The 17,688-nt window shown below is 44.5% G+C and overlaps 1 protein-coding gene across 1 annotated transcript in view; it reads left to right on the top strand.

Annotated features, from left to right (window-relative positions):
• The window catches only part of sdc3 (syndecan 3), a 44,134-nt gene extending 30,157 nt beyond the window's left edge, over positions 1-13,977 (top strand). The window contains exons 3-5 of the mRNA XM_083981846.1: positions 6,544-7,379; positions 8,627-8,816; positions 10,877-13,977. Of these exons, the coding sequence (XP_083837972.1) occupies positions 6,544-7,379; positions 8,627-8,816; positions 10,877-11,043 (1,193 nt within the window). The 3' untranslated portion in view covers positions 11,044-13,977. The remainder of the gene's footprint in view (positions 1-6,543; positions 7,380-8,626; positions 8,817-10,876) is intronic.
• The last annotated feature ends 3,711 nt before the right edge of the window (positions 13,978-17,688 follow it).

The following is a 17,688-nucleotide window of genomic DNA, read 5'->3' on the forward strand; positions in this document are numbered from 1 at the left end:
GAAGACCCCGCCCACCCCACCCCACCCCCTCCCTCTGTGGCCCGGCCTCTGGTTATGGTCGTTGAATCCACCAGACTCACATGCACCAACACTGTGTCCGTGCACACACACACGTAATCACGCGTTTCAGTCGTGCCATTTGGCTTGACAGACAGGTTTTAGTACAGATTTATTTAAAACACCTTTAAACACAGACACACCCTTGCAAACAAGAAGCAACGAAGCGCTCGATTCCTTCAGATCCCATTCGCTCTAATCAGATTACAGTCCACACAGATTAGACGATCACACGCAAACCGGTAGTTAGTTGTGTGCGTGTACGTCTACGTTTGCTGTCTGCGTGTGTAGGAATTACCTACTTAACGTAAATCACGTTGGTGTAATTCAGGCTGATTTTCTGATCTGGCTGGTGAAGCCTGAGCGCGGCTCTCCTTATTAAGCATGACTCATTGAGGGCTGCCCTCGGTTCAGGCACTGCGCTAGTAGCGAGCACGCTCACAATAAATTACAATTCAGAGCAGGGGAGTGCAGTGGAGGCACCCCCTGTGGTGGAAACGGGGGCCCGGCAAATTGTTTTATCTCGAAACCGTGATACAGAGCTGTCTGATTGCGACGGGAAAAAAGGCTCGTTCTCAACAGACGGATGTGCATTTTGTGCCGCCGCAGCTTCAAAAAGTGGCATTTTGTGGCGTCTGATATGTTTTACAGCAGCTGCATTGTTCAAGTCCATATTTCGATATCCTCTCCAGCACCTCTGTCAGCTTTCATGTCTTTGTGCCTGTAAATTCAATTTGTTTCTCTTTCAACTCAGGGAGCCTCACTGCTATAACAAAATGAAAGGTGGTATAATACTATTATGAGATTTAAGAAGAAAATGAATCTCTCAGCAGCAGCAGCACTGCCTAACTCCTCTCCTCTCCTCTCCTCTCTCTTCCCCTCCTCTCTTTAGTGATAGGTAGGAGTAGTTTGATTTATTCGTCTGTGGCTCTTTTTTCGTGGCTGTAAAACATGTAGATTTGTGGGTATTGTTGTAAACCACAGCATCCCTCCCCCCTGGGGAGGATTCACCTCCCCTGTCTGTCAGACATGAGGTCACAGTAGTGGCAGCAGCTCAGTACACTGTTGAACATGTTCTCCCCGTCTGTATGAAAACATCACTTACGACTCTTGGCGGTGAAGTCTTTGGTAGAGAAAGACCCGGCGCTGGTGCTGCTTAGTTCAGATCATTTACAGTTTGGCCATTGTTTGTGCCGTTAATGTGTATTACCATGTCATGGTTCCCCATTTTATCCTGAGGGAGCTGCTTCACCGACACGGTCCAGAGAGTTCACGCGTCGTCTCCAGGCAACTCATCTCGGCTGTGAAGACGCTGGTGTTTAATGTATTCAAACAATCCAGAGCAAACTCCAGAGGTGTCATTCTTTTGGAGAGGCATGGAAATGGCTTCAGTTTGGAGTGTGGTGATCCAGCGATCAGCAGGAGATACCTAAGCACCAAAATCAGTGACCCGCAGCCCGCTGCAGAGAGACAGAAAACAACCGAGCAAGATTGTTGTAATGTTAATGACAGTGATGTGGATGCTGCTGAGGTGCAGGCTGGATGCAGTCCAGTGGACAGATCAGTCAGACAGCTGAGGCGCAGGTTCAGATCTCTCTAACACGGAGTCACACAGTGAGTAAGCTGAAACTGAAGATGAGGATATGTTTGAGGATGATAGTTTGTCACTGTTATTATATCAGAGGATGATGCATATCATACTCCTTGAAGGAGATTAATCATTTCCTTATGGCAGACAGGAAATGCTATTATATTTCTCCTCTAATGTAGGCAGGTTCGTCAACACAGTGAGAACATTTAGAAATTGGTTGGATATGAAGATAAACAAAGCAAAGCACGTTTGTTTTAAGGAGATTCTGAAAAGAAAACATTGAATGAATTCTCCAAATACATAAAAATAAAAATGGCTGCCATATGAAAGGTATCTTTTTCTTGGAAAGGTGTTATTGTCTTTACTTATTTTTCTTCCTTTCCCTTCTTCATGCAAAGTTTGTGGGATGGAAGCTGAAATATAAATGAAGGGCAGGATGAGGTGGCTGGCTGAGCCGAGCTGAACTGAAAACATAGAGTGGTCTTAACAGGAGACGTATAGCTCCGCAGATAATGAGGTAGCGTGGGGAATGAGCAGGACAGGTCCATACTTTTCCCAACATGGCACCAACATCCGTGCATAGGTTTCTGTTCTTGCAACCTCCATTCAACAAAGGATTCACACAGGGCAGAGGACAAATTGCTCAGACAAGACATTCAGACGTGGCCTTTGTTTTTTGTAAATGTGCACAGTGCTCACGATCCTGGCGCTGGTCCTTTGAGGAAGAGTTCAGTAGCAGCTCAGTAAAAATAGTTAGGACTGGGCTGGAGGCTTCATTCACCATTAGCCTCAAATCTGTCCAGTGTTATCTCAAAGAAACATACAAAAACAGATCTTTTAAATTCACAGGTTCGCCTGTTGGATTTTCAGATCATCCTTTTTGATAATGGCACATTTTTCCAGCGCTATCTCTACTGGCATTTCTGTGTGTGGGAAATCCATGATAAGGATTCCCGTCAGTTCTTCTTCTGCCTTCTGGAGGCTGAGACAGGAAGATTTTGAAAACTTACCTCAGTGGTGGGAGGTTGGAAAAACACAAATTAGAATTTTCTGTCAGCCGAACAAAAAACCCACAGTAGCCTTAGAGAGAATTAGTGCTGAATAACTGGAGAAAGAAATGAACATATTAGAAGATGAAACAGTCACAGGGAATGACGGCAATAGCAGGAGCTATAGGAGAATGGGAGAAAAGCTCTAGGTAGGTTTTTCACACGAAGAAGCAAAGGGAGCTTTAATTAAACCTGGATTTCTACCATAAAAGACATCAATGCTCCGGCTTCTTTTTTCTTTAAGCTTGAGAGAAAAGTGAGAGAAAATGATGTGATGAAGCATCTCAAGTTTCAAAATAGGACAACAACGACTGATCCAATATAGATGAAGAAGCTTGGCTCCTCTAGATAAAATGTTCAGCAGCAAAGCCTCTGGAGTTGATGGACTCTCCTCAGTTTTACACAAGGGTCTGGAACCTGATGTGAAGTATTCAGACTGTTTGGATTCTGGGACTTTATCATTGACCTGTCATGTACGCAGGCTGTTTTAACACTGTCACCAAAAAGCAGATCTTGGTTTCCTGAAAACTTGGAGACCAATTTCATTATTATGTATGGACTAGGGTAATTGAAAATGTCTTTTAAATAGACTTGTATCTGTTGTACAGTCAGGCGCAGTGTCCCTGAATGCATCATGGAAAAATAGTTTTTAGTACAAGACGCTATTGACATATCCAAGCTTCCAGGAGTTGGTTATCGGAGCGCTAATAGATCGCTATAGATCTTGTTTCACATGAAGGTTTTGTATTGGAGAAAAGTTTATCTAATGGATTACCGTAAGTTGTTGTGCAACGCAGCTAGCATCCTCTCAAAGTTGGGAAGGGCAGGGTGGTCTCATGTCTTTGTTCCAAGTTAAAGGGGACATTTTATGGAAATATCACTTTTTGAAGGCTCTTTTGGGTGTTTGTCTTGCCTTTCGGCCCCCAAAATGTAAGAATTGACAAAATGAAATGTAATTTTCAGGCTCCCTGAGTTGAAATCCATGTGGTTGCCTGGCAATGATGTAACTAGTTTTCAAATTTACATAATACCACTTACCTTGTACCAGTAAAAAGGGTGGGGCGGGGCAAGCAGTGGCTCATTTGCATTTAAAGGGACAGGCTCTGAAACCAGCCGTTCTGAACAGGGCTGTTTTGAACGGATGAAAAGAGCTGTGATGTTTGATCCTTGGGGTATTTTGACCAAAAGCATGTTACAGATACGTCTTTAAGACACCTGGGAACTATTTTAATTTGTGGAAAAGGGGCATAGTATGTCTCCTTTAAAGTCAGCTCAGGCAGGGTCTCTCAGGACTAACCTGCTCTGACAGCATTGTTAACTCTACGGTATGGTGAAAGTCAGTTGGACTAAATCTGAAGGCTTATTACTGGGCGAGTGGAACAATACAGAGAAACCAACATTGCCAGCTGGGCGTCAGTGGAACACGGTATTTTTCAGCAGTAAACACTGAAAAGACTGTGCCTGCCTGGTTGTCTGGGTGGACTTGGATCCAGCCCAACTCGTCCTATAGGAGAAGAGCTGTGGTCGTTAGGAACTCAATGTTCTGGCTCCAGTTCACAGTTTCAGAGCATCCACAAGTCCACACTGTCTTCTGAGAGAGGAAGGACCTGATCTGCCAATGCTAGAAGTCATCCGCAGCCTGTTTGACTGAGTTGACAGTGGATTATAGAACGGAGACCCCTCCTTTACCTTTCCAAAGACATGGGGGCGGTCCCTCTTGGATTCTCAGCCGTCAGTATAAGGAGATCTCTCATAAGAGCTGAACTCACGGCTGCCATTTTGAGGTTTTCACTCTCTTTGCCTGATGCAGAAATCAAAGGAGGGGGTGATTGGTGTGCTTCCTGTTTTTTTCAGAAAGGTACACTGGGCGGACTCTGTGGAAGATCACCCAGTTATGTGGCCTGATTTCCCATCTATCTACACTGGAGGGATAGGGGTGCAAAGGGGGAGAAAACTGGCCCCTTCTGTCTTTTAAAACAGCAGTACTACAGGACTTCACAAGAACATCAAAGACGGCCGTGTCGCTGTGAAGGTTTTCAACAGAACATCACTAGCCTACAGGCGTCGAGGTGGCTTGGCATGTTGTTGACACTAGGTTTATCTCCCCGAGGCAGCAGGAGCACCACTCGCTCTGTTCTGCAGTGATTGCTGAGGTTTCAGAGAGTTTTTGGAAGACAACCTGTTTTTGTCCTTTGGTCCCAGGTACAGTAGGTACGTGGTAGCACAGCACAGACCTGTCGATTTGGCTAGCTTCCTGATAGGTCAGGCATAAATGAACATCTGGCTCGGGAAGAGGGACAAGATGAAAGGCACAGGCTCCACGGATGCTACACTCATGTCTGGTGGCTGCTCGGCCGAAAATTGAGTTCACATACTATGAAATGATTTCTAACCTGGAATAATTTGTTTCTGTTTGAGGATGTTTGGATGTTTTATTCTTCCCCGTCTCCTTTTTCTTCTTTTTTTTCCGTTTAAATGCATCCTCGGGTCGTTTGTCTAATGATTTCCATCCACACTTAAGGGCTAAAACAACAAGAAATTGATTAAATCTCTCCTCTTATCTCGCTAACAAGAAAACAAAACATCACAGTCAACATCTGGGCAGGAGAGACAGGCAGACAGTTCAGTCTCAGCTGGTTAAACCCCCGCTCTGTCCCCTGCCGCTCTCTGTGTTTTTAACACAGCTAAACTCACAATTCACAGCTATCGTTCTCATTTACATGTTTTCTCTGTCTGTTGTCGGCTAAATGAGCAGAAAATGGCGTTTTAATTGTGCCTCTGATTGCTGCGCTGACTCGTCAATAAAATCACTACTTTATGATGCAGAAGTCGTTTAGCAAAACAAACACAACTGTGCATGTGTCATTGGGTACATTGACAATTAAAGTGTGTGATCACAGAGAAAGTTAGAGGTGGGAGAAACTAGTCTTCTTAAAGCTGCAGCCCACCGGTTTCACCTGATTGCATAAGAGAAATCCTGATTACAAACTCAGGATGTGGAGTTTGAAAGGCATGGGTACTCATCTGGCAGGGAGTGTCAGCTGAAAAACATGCCATCAAGCTGCATTATGGGAACTGTGTTTTGGAGATTGACCTATTATTACTAAAATTACGACTAAAATTAATGTAATCTTTGCCTGAACTGCACCAGTTTTGACTTGTTTTATCCTGCTGCAATGCATCACTACATTGCTGTGGTGCCACTTTGATTTCACAGACTCACAGTCACCAACGTGGCCGATGTCATAGTAGTTTCCAAGTGTAGCCACCCATCTTGGGTTATTATGGAGGGGCTGGTGGTCTAAGATGTAATCCAAGTAATCACAGTGCCCCAGGTTTGAAGCCAGTACCGTGTATGTACCCTGACAAATGAAGATAGAAATACTCCCAAAATAATCTTGCATAAAATCACTTCCTATTTACCACACAGTGGATTATAGTTTGTGTGAAATGTATTCATTATATCACGTCCTCGAGAATCCCCATGGAGGAGTGAAAAAAGGGAATTTATGTCAACAACCCCACAGTGCAATTAGCTGCATTTCAGAGACGAAAAAAAAAAAACACACCTGTCAGTGCTGATGCAAAATGATGTTGACTCATCAGTGTCTGAAATCTCAATTTACTGCTCAATAGAGATGAAACTACAGAGTGTGAAATGAATGAGCCAGTCATGTGTGTGTGTGTGTGGGCAGGTGGGTGGAGTGGTTGTGGAGTTGTGTTCAACACTGAATTACAGGATGTTTGTGGTGTCACTTTTTTTTTTTTTTTTTTTTTTTTACATCTTTGTGTTGTTGTTTCAATAAAATGATTATTAATTGATCAATATTCTCTGTTCCTCTCCAGTTCCTGAGGTCAGTGTGAGGCCAACGTCAGCGGGTATGTCCTTCACCACAGAGGAGCCCCTCCTCCTCTCCACCACGCAGGCCACAAGCCCCGCCCCCTCGGCCTCACCCGCCGCCGAGCCCAGCCCCGACCCCGAGGACCCCACGGCCACGGTGCTGCCCACCGAGGCCGACGGAGAGAGCGGTGCATTCTGGGAGCAGGAGAAAGAGAGGGAGCTGGAGAGAGAGAGGCAGAGGGAACTGGAAATGGAGCGAGAGAGGGAGAGACAGCTGGAGAGGGAGAGAGAGAGGGAGAGAGAGAGGGAACGGGTCAGGGAGATGGAGAGAGAGAGGGAGAGGGAGAGGGAGCGCGAGCGAGAGAGGGAACGTGAGAGAGAGAGAGAGAAGGAGAGAGAGAGGCAGAGGGAGCGAGAGCTGGAAAGAGAGAGAGAGTTGGAGCGGATCAGAGCGGCCGCCGCCCAGACCACCAGCCCCCCCAGGTCGTCTGCTGCCGTCCCCGCGGCGACCTCCGACCCCGCCACCAGCCCCGTGGAAAGCGCGGCGCCCTCGGTCGGCTCGGACGACCTGAGCACCACAGAGGAAGAAGAGGAGGACGTCTACCTGTCGCCCGAGCCCACCGCGTTCTTCCCAGGGTTCGACCTGGAGGACACAACCACAGAGGAAGGAGAAGACACAGCCGGCACAACGGAGGCCACGCCTGAAGCCACCACAGCCGCTCCCACCACCACCGCCGTCAGGACCAAGGTCCCCTTCAGGCCCCGGGTTCCCCAGACGACGGCCACCGAGGTGACGCCGACGGAGAGAACGACCCGCCCACAGCAGCCGACGACTGCACAGGTAGGACACACAGGGCCGCTGTATAGGGGAGGAAGGTGGTGATAACTCTAGGGGCCCAGCGCCCAGTAGGGCCCTAAAAAACCCCAGTAGTCTAATCTTTGTATGACTGAATTATTCTGCATAAGACCCTGACTAATACTCATAGTAATGCTGCCTTAGCATCAAAACAAAGTAGGCTATAAAAAAATGATAATACATACGTAGTCTAAGAAAAAAAATGGAAAAGTCAGGGGCCCACTTTAGTATTCTTTCAGGGGCCCCAGAATTCCTAGCAACGGCCCTGAGGACGCAAATACGTTTAGTTACCTTAGGAAAATTGTTTGATTTCTAGTCAGGAGTTAGATGAAAGGTCTATGAGAAGTGTGAAGAGGAGCTCAGCATAAAGTCTGAAAACAGCACAACACCAAAACTCATCAGTTAACATGAAATAACTCCATTCACTTCCATGCAAACACTTTTTGTAGTACTTGCTCTCCAACTTCTCTACCATGTCTTTTGACTATGAAGGCATTCATTATCGCTGGAGACTTGACTCTTTAAAGGAAGATCACACATTACAGGGTTTATGAGAACATTTTGTCCATGGTCATTTCCTGAAGCAGCCAGCCACGGCAGTAAATGGTGTATTTTTCAGAGCTGGTGTGGATTAATACACATTGTAATGCAGGAACATGTCAGCACTTTGTCACAGGCCGGCGGATAAGACGTATCATACTTTCAGTGTGATCAATTCATAGTGGATGTTGGTATTTTGTCAGGATATATTGTCAGAAAGACAAATATAGAATATGGTGCCGTTAATGTCTTGTTTATCTAAACACAAGCAGCTGTACCAGAGCACTGCCTGAATAAAGTGGAGTCATAGATTCATTTCTGTTGGTACCAATAAACTGTCTTGGTTTGATACACAGCCCAACTTCTGACTGCCTCTTTAACACTGACAGCTTAATTATTTACAGACCAGTAATTTCTGTGATTGGTGAACATTTGTTTATTTGCAGCAGCTCTGCAAGTATGGCGCATTTAAATTTGTCTGGTTTTCCACGTTGCAATTAGGCTGCCAGATTTTATGAAGTGTGTATATGTGTTGGACAATATGCAACTTTCCACCAGTCAGAATATACAGAGAGGCTCATTGTTTCAAATGGCAGTGTGTGCCATGGAAAGTATAACGACACCATGAAACAAATGATTGCATCAAATGTAAATTTCCGGTCGTTAGCCTCACTTTTCTCTCTCTGTCTCAGGAGAGCAACAACGAGGTGGGCGCTGCAGGACCGAGTGGAGATTTTGAGATCCACGAGGACCGCCGCAACGACCTCGGTCGAGGTGTGATGCCAGCAGAACCTGATCTGGTCGGCAACACGGTGGACGCAGGGAGCTCTGCCGCTCAGCTGCCACAGAAGAACATCTTGGAGAGGAAAGAAGTCTTGATAGGTAGGAAAATCTCTGTCTGTTTTTTTTCTGTGTGTTTTGTTTTGTCTAAAATGTTCTGGTTGTTCAGCTCTCTGTCCGTCTGTCTCGCTGTCTGTCTGTCAGTCTCATCCAGTCCCTTATGTTATTTTGTCTTTCTGCCAAATAAACATCTCGATAATCACCTTGTAGATTGACAGGTTACATTTCCCGTTGCCTCCTGTATTCTTTCCCTGCTTTTGGGGAGCTGCAAATATAAACTGCTATTACCTCGCATTCACGTAGCGCAGATCCATCGCCGTAAGTGAATGTGCTGCTTATCCCTGTTTGACCCGTTGAGAACAAGCAATCCTCTTCTTGGGTTATCCAGCCCCTCCTCCCCCCCCCCCCCCCCCCCGCTTTTTCTCATCATTTTCCCTCTGGGTAAATCCAATTCCTTTTCAAGTGCCCCCTCTCCTCATCCCAAAGAGCTGTTGTAGAAAGTGAGGGTGCAGCCAACTTGCCTGACCTGACTGGCTCTCTGTCTCTCCTTCAGCTGTTCTGATTGGTGGATTGCTGGCGGTGGTTTTCGCTGATTTCCTGGTCATCGGTAAAGAGCAGGAGGCAACAGATTTTAGAGTAGACTGTGATAGATTCAAATCACGACTACATGTTGGGCTCATAGAGTCATGCATAGCGATGTAGGATGCAAAATGCAAGTATCTACCCTCTTTGACCTTTCACACTGTTTCGAAAGAGTCTTGGATTTTGAATTTGATGATCAAACACAGTGAAATTTCTGTTTAATTCAGGCTTATTTTTGCCTGTGTTAAAAAGAAATGCACATAGTATGATAGCTATAAAGTGTTACTTTGTTCCTTTCTAAAAGAGGTTTAAATTCTACATTTCCCCCTCCAAAATCTGTACTTTTATTCATATTGTTGTTGCATCAGTATTTTATGGCCCTGTAACGATGCACATAGCTGTATTAAAACCTTGACCTAAATGCTACTGTTAGCACAGTAAGCATGTCAGCATTCTCACAGTGATGATGCTAACATGATGATATATATCATGTGTACCATGTTCACCACCGTAGCACGCCAACTGTTGCTAATTAGCCAAGGCTAGTAGCAACAGTCACTAGTTTTGTTGGTATTTCGTCATAAACCAAATTTTTCGACTTATGGTGGTGCTAAATGAAAAGTAAAAAGGTCGCCACTGTCGGCACAAGGCATGTTGAGGAGGGGCGTTTTATATCTGTAGCAAATTTCACAGCCATCTATTCAATAGTTGTCTTATGACTTTTAAGCCTGGAGCAATGTGTGACCTCATCCGTGAGGCAGTTCAGCAGCTCTGCAGTAATGGTGCAGTTGTTTCTCATGTCCAAATATGACTAATTAGATTCAAAAGAAAAATGTGTTCAAGTATAGAAGAGATAGTGTGTCAAAAAGGTTCATTACTTTCTCAGTTGTCTGTGACAGAGCATGGTGGGTCTATTATGTTTAAAACCCCAGCATGTGCATTCTAATATTGGCAATAATGGGATAAATACAGTGAACACCTCCCACACAGCAAATTGTTCCTCAAGCATTTTAGGAAAATTATAGTTTGTTCTCTTTTCTGGCATCGATACCAATTACTTTAACAAGAGATTTTTTCCCCCCATTTGATAACCACACATTAATCTATGGCACACAGTGCGAGTTCATTAGCGCCGTGTGCTGTGGAAGGTGGGAGAATGCAGCTGTGGCGGATTGGTTACATCAGCCCCATCAGGCTAAACTACTACGTAGCTCTGCAGGGCTGCAATTTAGCACTGAACTGTTGGAAACACAGAACGTATGTTGGCACATTCAGGCTCATCAGTCCTCACTTAGCAGCCAAGTGATGCTGTGGTAGCTTTGCTTTTGCTTTTCAGAGTGTTTGTAAAGCAGCGTGTGTTTGTAGTGATGTAGTTTGCTGCAGGATGTAACAGTGCCTCTCTAATCGGTGTTTTAGTGTTTGTGTGTGCGTGTGTATTTCTGTGTGTTTGTAGGATCTAAATTGTAACCACCCTGGAAAGGTTGTAAGACATCTACTCTGTGCTTTTTGTCCCTGTGTAGCGGTGATCGTGGGAGGCGTGGTGGGCGCCTTGTTTGCCGCCTTCCTGGTGATGCTGCTGGTGTACAGGATGAAGAAGAAGGACGAGGGCAGCTACACGCTGGAGGAACCCAAACAGGCCACGGTCACCTACCAGAAACCAGACAAGCAGGAGGAGTTTTACGCATAACACTCGTATGCCAGAGAGACACCGCACACCGAGGGAGAGAGAAAGATGGAGAGACAGAAGAGAGAAAGATACTCTAAGCCCCCGTCCTCCTCCTCCTCCTCCTCCTCCTCTTCTTCGTCGCTCCCCCCTCATCTGCTCGCCTCTCCTCATCCCTCTCTCCACTCGTCTCCAAAACACTTGAGAGCGCCTTTCTCTCTGCGGACTTGGGACTTTCTTTTCAATGAAAACAAAAAAAAAAGAGGACAAAAAAAAAAATTCCAAATATATTCTGAAAAAAATAACACGTACACACAAGATGTTTTTAAAGTAAATGTTGTTATTAATATTCTACAGATTCTCTTGTTCTGTATGTAATAATATGATTATTTTGTAAAAAAAAACAAACAAACAAAACAAAACACAAGCGCTTAACCTGTGTTTTCCAGCACAAAAAAAAGTTCCTCCTCTGTTTGTATATGGAGCGAATGAAAAGGCTTAAAAGAAAGAGGAGAGGAGAGGGGCGGAGCGAGCTGAGCAAGACACAAAAGAAAAAAGAGCATTTGGCTCGACTCTGCCCCTCACCCACCCACCCACCCCCCCCACACACACACCCAAAAAAACAAACAAAAAAACACACACACACATACACACACAGAGCGTCTGGTTGGCCGCACAGAGCCCAGGGTCAAAGGTGAGAGGAAAGGTCTCTTTTGTGCCTTCCATCCCTCCGGTGCTCAAAGACACGCAAACGCTCATCCATACAGCCACATATTAACACATGCTTACACACACATGCACGCACACACACACACACGCTTGTATCCGCTTGAAGGTGGCTCTGACCTCTCTTTCTGTGCTCGGCCAACCAGAAAACGGTGCTCAACCCTCGGCGTGTCCCACGGCGTCGAGGAGCCGCTGTGGAAACACCGGCCGGTCGCAGTCAAGTTTTGCTCGGCGACCCGTCTGCTCCTCTAAGCTGTACAAAGACTAGTTACGGATAGTAATAATAATCAATAATATATCAATGTTTTGGGCTGGATGGTGAACAATAATAATAATAATAATAATAATACCGTAATAATAATAATGATAATACTTCAACAGGAGGATGTGTATTTAGCAGTTTAAAAAAGTTTATATGTAAATATTGTATCCTTTCTGGCATCACTAACCATTTGCATGATCATGAAGAGTTTTTATTCATCACATCTGTCATCACTCGAGATGAGCTGTGCTCTCATCAGCCACACACACACACACACACACACACACACACACACACACACACACACACTAACGCACACATACAGAGATATGCTTTCTGTGCATTTAAAACACACCACACGGACTCTAAATACACTACAGATCATATCATCCGAACACATATCAATCCCATCGTCATCGTCATCGTCATTGTGATAGTCATCACTTTTGATACGAGTAATATCAGGTGGTTTCAAGATGTTATTGATTAGTTATCGATCAGTTGCCGGTTGGTTTAGAGTTTGGTCTGTTTGTGTAAAAGCACAACTTTGTGTCCGACCATCATTTCACCCAACCCTCTCCCATCCAAAATCACATCATGTGGTACCCGCCCCCCTCACCCACCAACCCACACGTCCTTTGCATGCCTCACTTTGTTTTCTTCCACCATTGGCTCTCTGTTTGGGGATGGGAGGGGCCTCTGGGAAGTGTGAGGGGGGTGGGGGGGGCTTTAATGAAAAACACAAAGTATGAATCTGTGCAGGAAGTTGCTCCCACGTGCACTAATTCAGACTTTGACTCAGTGCCTGTGGTGTCAACTTGAACCTGCGGGACCACTTTGGGGACCAGGACGGGGTACTGGGTTTAGGACCGGGGGGTTTTGAGGAGGGGGGAGGGGGGGGGGTCTGTGAGGAGACAGGAGGGCTGTGCTTCTATCTAAGAGATTGTAACAATAACCACACCAGTGCGACTGGGCTAGTAGCTTCTATTATACTCAGTACTGTAGAACAAAATGCATGGGAGTCAAAACTATACTAGTCTGGGTGTGTGTGTGTGTGTGTGTGTGTGTGTGTATGGATGCCTGTCGGTGTGTTTTTGTGTGTATGTGTATGCGTGTGTGTGAATGTGTGTTTCAAAGAAAAAGAGGGGTGAGTTAAAGTTGGAATGTACTGCGGTTCGAGTGTGTGTTTACCTACTCCAGCAGTTCTCACGCTCTTCCACAGACAGGTAACGCACCTCTTCCACTCATGTGTGTGTGCGTGTGAGTGTGTATGTCGCCTGCAATATGTGTGTGTGGTGTCTACACGTCATCTAAACCCGCCACCTGTGTGTGTGTGTGTATATGCGTGTGTGTGTGTGCGTGCGTGTATATGCCCGAGTGCTTCACCTTGGTATTTCACAGCAGACTCTTGTGTACACTGACTAGCCTGTCGACGTGTGTGTGTGTCTGCGTGTGTTTAGTCTGTTCACTGCTGAATGTGGGGCAGCTGGTCCCTCACGGTGGCTTTCACACACACTGACCGTGTCTTCTCACCGTCCGTCTGTCTGACTCTGTCCGTCTGTCTCTCTGCCGCAGGACAGACAGACAGGACAAAAAACGCCACTTTCTCACAGGCAGGAATGATCTTAACATGTACTGTCTTTTCTAAAGTGACTGTCGAAGTGTAAACACGTGCGTTTGTATCCATATAAGCCTGAGTAGCCAAATAAGATGTGTGTGTGTGCAAACGAGAGAGAGAGAAAGAAAGGAAGAAAGAGAGAGGGTGACTTTGTATGTGTGTATGTGTATGTATGTATGGGTGTGTGTGTGTGTGTGTGTGTGTATGAAGCCTAATGGAGGCTACACTGCTCTATGTTTGCTGTTCCCATTCCTGTTTTTATACATTTGCATTTTTTTAAGGCTGAGTTTCTGTCATTGGCCGAGTGAGCGAGAGGAGGCAGATCCTCCACGCCACCGCCCTGTCACTAATCTGCCACTCTGTTCCAAATAAAAAACCTGATTGGGTAAATCTGTCCTCTCTTGTCTTTTTTAATTAGCAAACTGGTCAGTGGGGAAAAAAAAGAGATGCTTCAGTTCTAATAAAGGCGTCCTGTCGGGTCTCAAGAACACACAACGGACTAACGTGGTTTGGTTTGAACACTTTTTTCCCCTATTAATATCAACAGTAGCGCAAAGTATCTTACTGCAACTAGTCTCTGTCTCCCTATTGATTTGATGGCACCTGCAGCTGCAGTTGTAATTCAATGCACCTTTTGTAAATTATAAAATCAAAATATTATACGATTTTTCCGCAGGGTTACAAAGTTAAAACATCTAGTGGCAATGCAGAACCCATTTAAAATCTTAAACTTAAAAATGTACCATCAACCAAGTGATCAAACGGTAACATGCAGTGAACCTACCTGTGGGGGTCAATGTAATCCATCTTTGTTCATCGATATAATTATGCACCGTTTTCATTTGTCACACTTTGTATGTTTTATGCAAAAATCTGCACCTCACTCCACCTTTTCCTATTGATGAAGTGTTGTAAGCTCCAGGTTTTGACCGGGGCCCGTCAGTGAGGAGTTTGCATGATGCACTCTGCTTTTTTCAGTCTGGGTTGTTAAGTGGCAACTCTGAATCGCCTGAGGGTTTGTTTGCGAGTGTGAATAATCATTACTGCATGTGTCAGCCCCGTGATAGACTGCTGAACTGTCCACGTCTTCAGTGATGTCCACTGGGAGAGGCTGAAGTCCTCTGGGACCCTGTTTTTGGATAACCAGGTAGAGATAATGGCAGGAACGGCATAGTGAGTGACAATCATGCTATGACACTCCAATCATGACAGTGCTGCAGTTTATTAAGCTTTTTTTTCACTTTGAAACCAAACTGTCAACTTCTCTGTAGCATGTAATGAAATGAAGTGCAATGAAGACCAGTTCTACCTGTTACTTGTAAAAGTCTACTCACAATTATTCATAATTTTAGTTGAGGGACATGTTATTTAAGCACCACTGCTTTGATTTCATTAGCAGCACTCTCACCACCCCCTAATTAAAGTTTCACTTAATTGGTTCATGTGAATCCATTGATTTAAAAAAAAGTTGGTTCACTCAAATTGCCCAAAGTATATTTTCTCACTGTATCCTCTAGGGTGCGGTTTATTTTGTGTACAGATCCAGTTTTAAAATGTGTGTCTCTGATGCAATGTAGCTCACAACAATTATAAAACATTTTAATTCAGAGATTACAACTTCTCTTCGTCAGAAGTACAGTAGTAAACTGTCTCTGTTGTTGTTAATAGATTATCCAAAGTCACCAGGACATTATTGCTGGAAAAAACATGCACACTATAGCTGAATTATTTAAATGTAATTTGCTGTGAGCCTTACAAATGCTCTTCTGTTTGACTCAACTGTGCTCAGAGTCCTTGAGGTTTTGTTCGTGGGTTCACGCAGGACTCAGCAGTTAGTGGTTAAAGCAGTGGCTGAAATAGGCTGCTCACATTGGAAATATATTTTAGTAACACACGTTCAGAAGAACTCACATGTAGACATGAAGTCTCGCTGCGCTGTTATCGCACACCAGCATTAGCATGGCCTACATACCATAGCTAACCCACTGACATTACACGCCACCCTGTACGCCTCAACGCTACTACATCCGTGACTGTTACTGTGAATGTAAAAGCACAATCACAGCCTCTTAACAGCCCATTCACACTTGGTGAACTCAGTAAACCCTCGAGGGAGAAACAGCCAGAGATGTTTATAATTCTTATATCATCACATAAAAATGTACTTATGAAATAATTAGATAAACTGTCACTGGGGATTTGCGAGCAACACAGAAAAAGGGCCCTACTCTAAATGGGTCTCTAGTTTACATTCTTAGCATCATACCAGATGAGACCGAGGTCAGCTGAAGTGGAGGAGTATTAATGGGTCTGCAGATGGCCTTCCTCTGGACCCAGAGAAGACAACAAGCTGTCCTGGCCTTGGGTTGAGGGCTGCTGATATGGAAATCTGCCTTTACCCAGAGGGTGAGGAGGGGGAGGACAGAAGAATGAAGGCTGTACCCTCCTGTAGGGGTAGACAGAGGCTGGATTATGTGTCTGGGGTCCAGCCAGTACCCCACCTGGTGGGTAACAGAGGAACAACTGCAGTACAGAAGAACCGACCAAGAACCTTGAGTTTTCTCACCTGACATGCAGCAGCAGTTTGGACTGGGAGCTGTTATATATACATGTAACTGAGATATAGACATTGAGCTGTTATGTACAGTATATGTGCTTTATCTTGCCAAGACTGTTGGGATGTTTCAGACCTTTTCAGAATAAGCAGCTCAAATAATCAAGGTTGTTAATTCTCAACTTGCATCAAACTTTTCTTTGTCTTTAGGGTCACTGGACAAAATGTCGATTGTCTTCTTGCTCCCAATCCTTTCCTTTGAGTTTCCTGTGTTTATAGTTTTGTATCTAGATTCTAGGGAGTTGACAGGAGATTTAAGTATAAAGAAATTGTGAGAAAAAAAAGAGACTATGTTTAACAATTAAATCAAGATTCAGTTAAAACCCACTGCACATTAAAATGCATTTATGAGCTCAAGTTTCACCATAATCTTGTCTTTAATAACCTATAATATAATTTTATGGTGATTTGATTCACCGGAGTACAATCATTTTCAATTACAGCCCACACACACATTTTTTTATTATTATTTTCGATACACAGCCTCATGAAAATAGCTGTTGTAATGCATTTGTCAATTTTAGATACTACACATCATATACCCAACATCATTGCTGCTTATTTTTGTGACACCATAGAAGTTATGGAGTGATCATTTAGTTTAACCTCTGGGCACAGAAGCACATATTTATAGTCATTCTTATTCCATATCTTTTTATAGGCCTCACTTTGTCTAGGGGGATTGGGGTCATGAATAAAGTAAATTAGCCTAAATCAGGGTTGCCAACTTTTGGTCCTGGGCTGGAGTGAGATTCTGTTGGCGGTGGGGGGGGGGTTGTCTATAATAATAATAATAATAGTTATGTTTATTGTAGTTTTTCTCTCTCTCTCTCTCACTCACACACACACACACACATTATACCTGCAAACTGAGTAGGCTAGAGGTGTAATAGGTGACAAAATACGTATATATCCCTCTAGGGGGGTCTGGGGGCACCCCCCCAGGAAAAAAATTGTGATTTTAACATGTATTTGAAGCATTCTGGTGTACTCTGAGAAGAAAATAAAGGGAAAACACAACATTTGCTTCAGATAAGAGGGAAAAAAGCAGATCTGTGGTTCCTATCATTGTCTGGCTGGAGTGTATGAAACTGGTCTAGTGGGGAGCTCTGGTTTTTGGCCTGGACCAGCCTATTGAGCCTATTAATATATGAAAGGACAGAACAGACACGTCCTGTGATTTTCAGTCTTATATTACAGCCTGATGATACAAGTCAGGTCCTGAAATGTGTGTTTCTCTTCTGTAATAAACATTCTACATACCCATTCGGAGTTTGCAGGTATGGCCCACGTGCATGCATGCGCAGTTGCGCACACACGTAGTACACACAGACGTACACACACACACACACACACACACACACACACACCTGCTGCTGCGCTGTCTCTCTCTCCTCTGCTCTCTGGGCTGAGCTGCCTAGCTGTACTTTTGGGCTACCCAGTCTGCAT

Source organism: Trachurus trachurus (assembly GCF_905171665.1).
Source record: "Trachurus trachurus genome assembly, chromosome: 11".
Taxonomy (NCBI): Eukaryota; Metazoa; Chordata; class Actinopteri; order Carangiformes; family Carangidae; genus Trachurus; species Trachurus trachurus.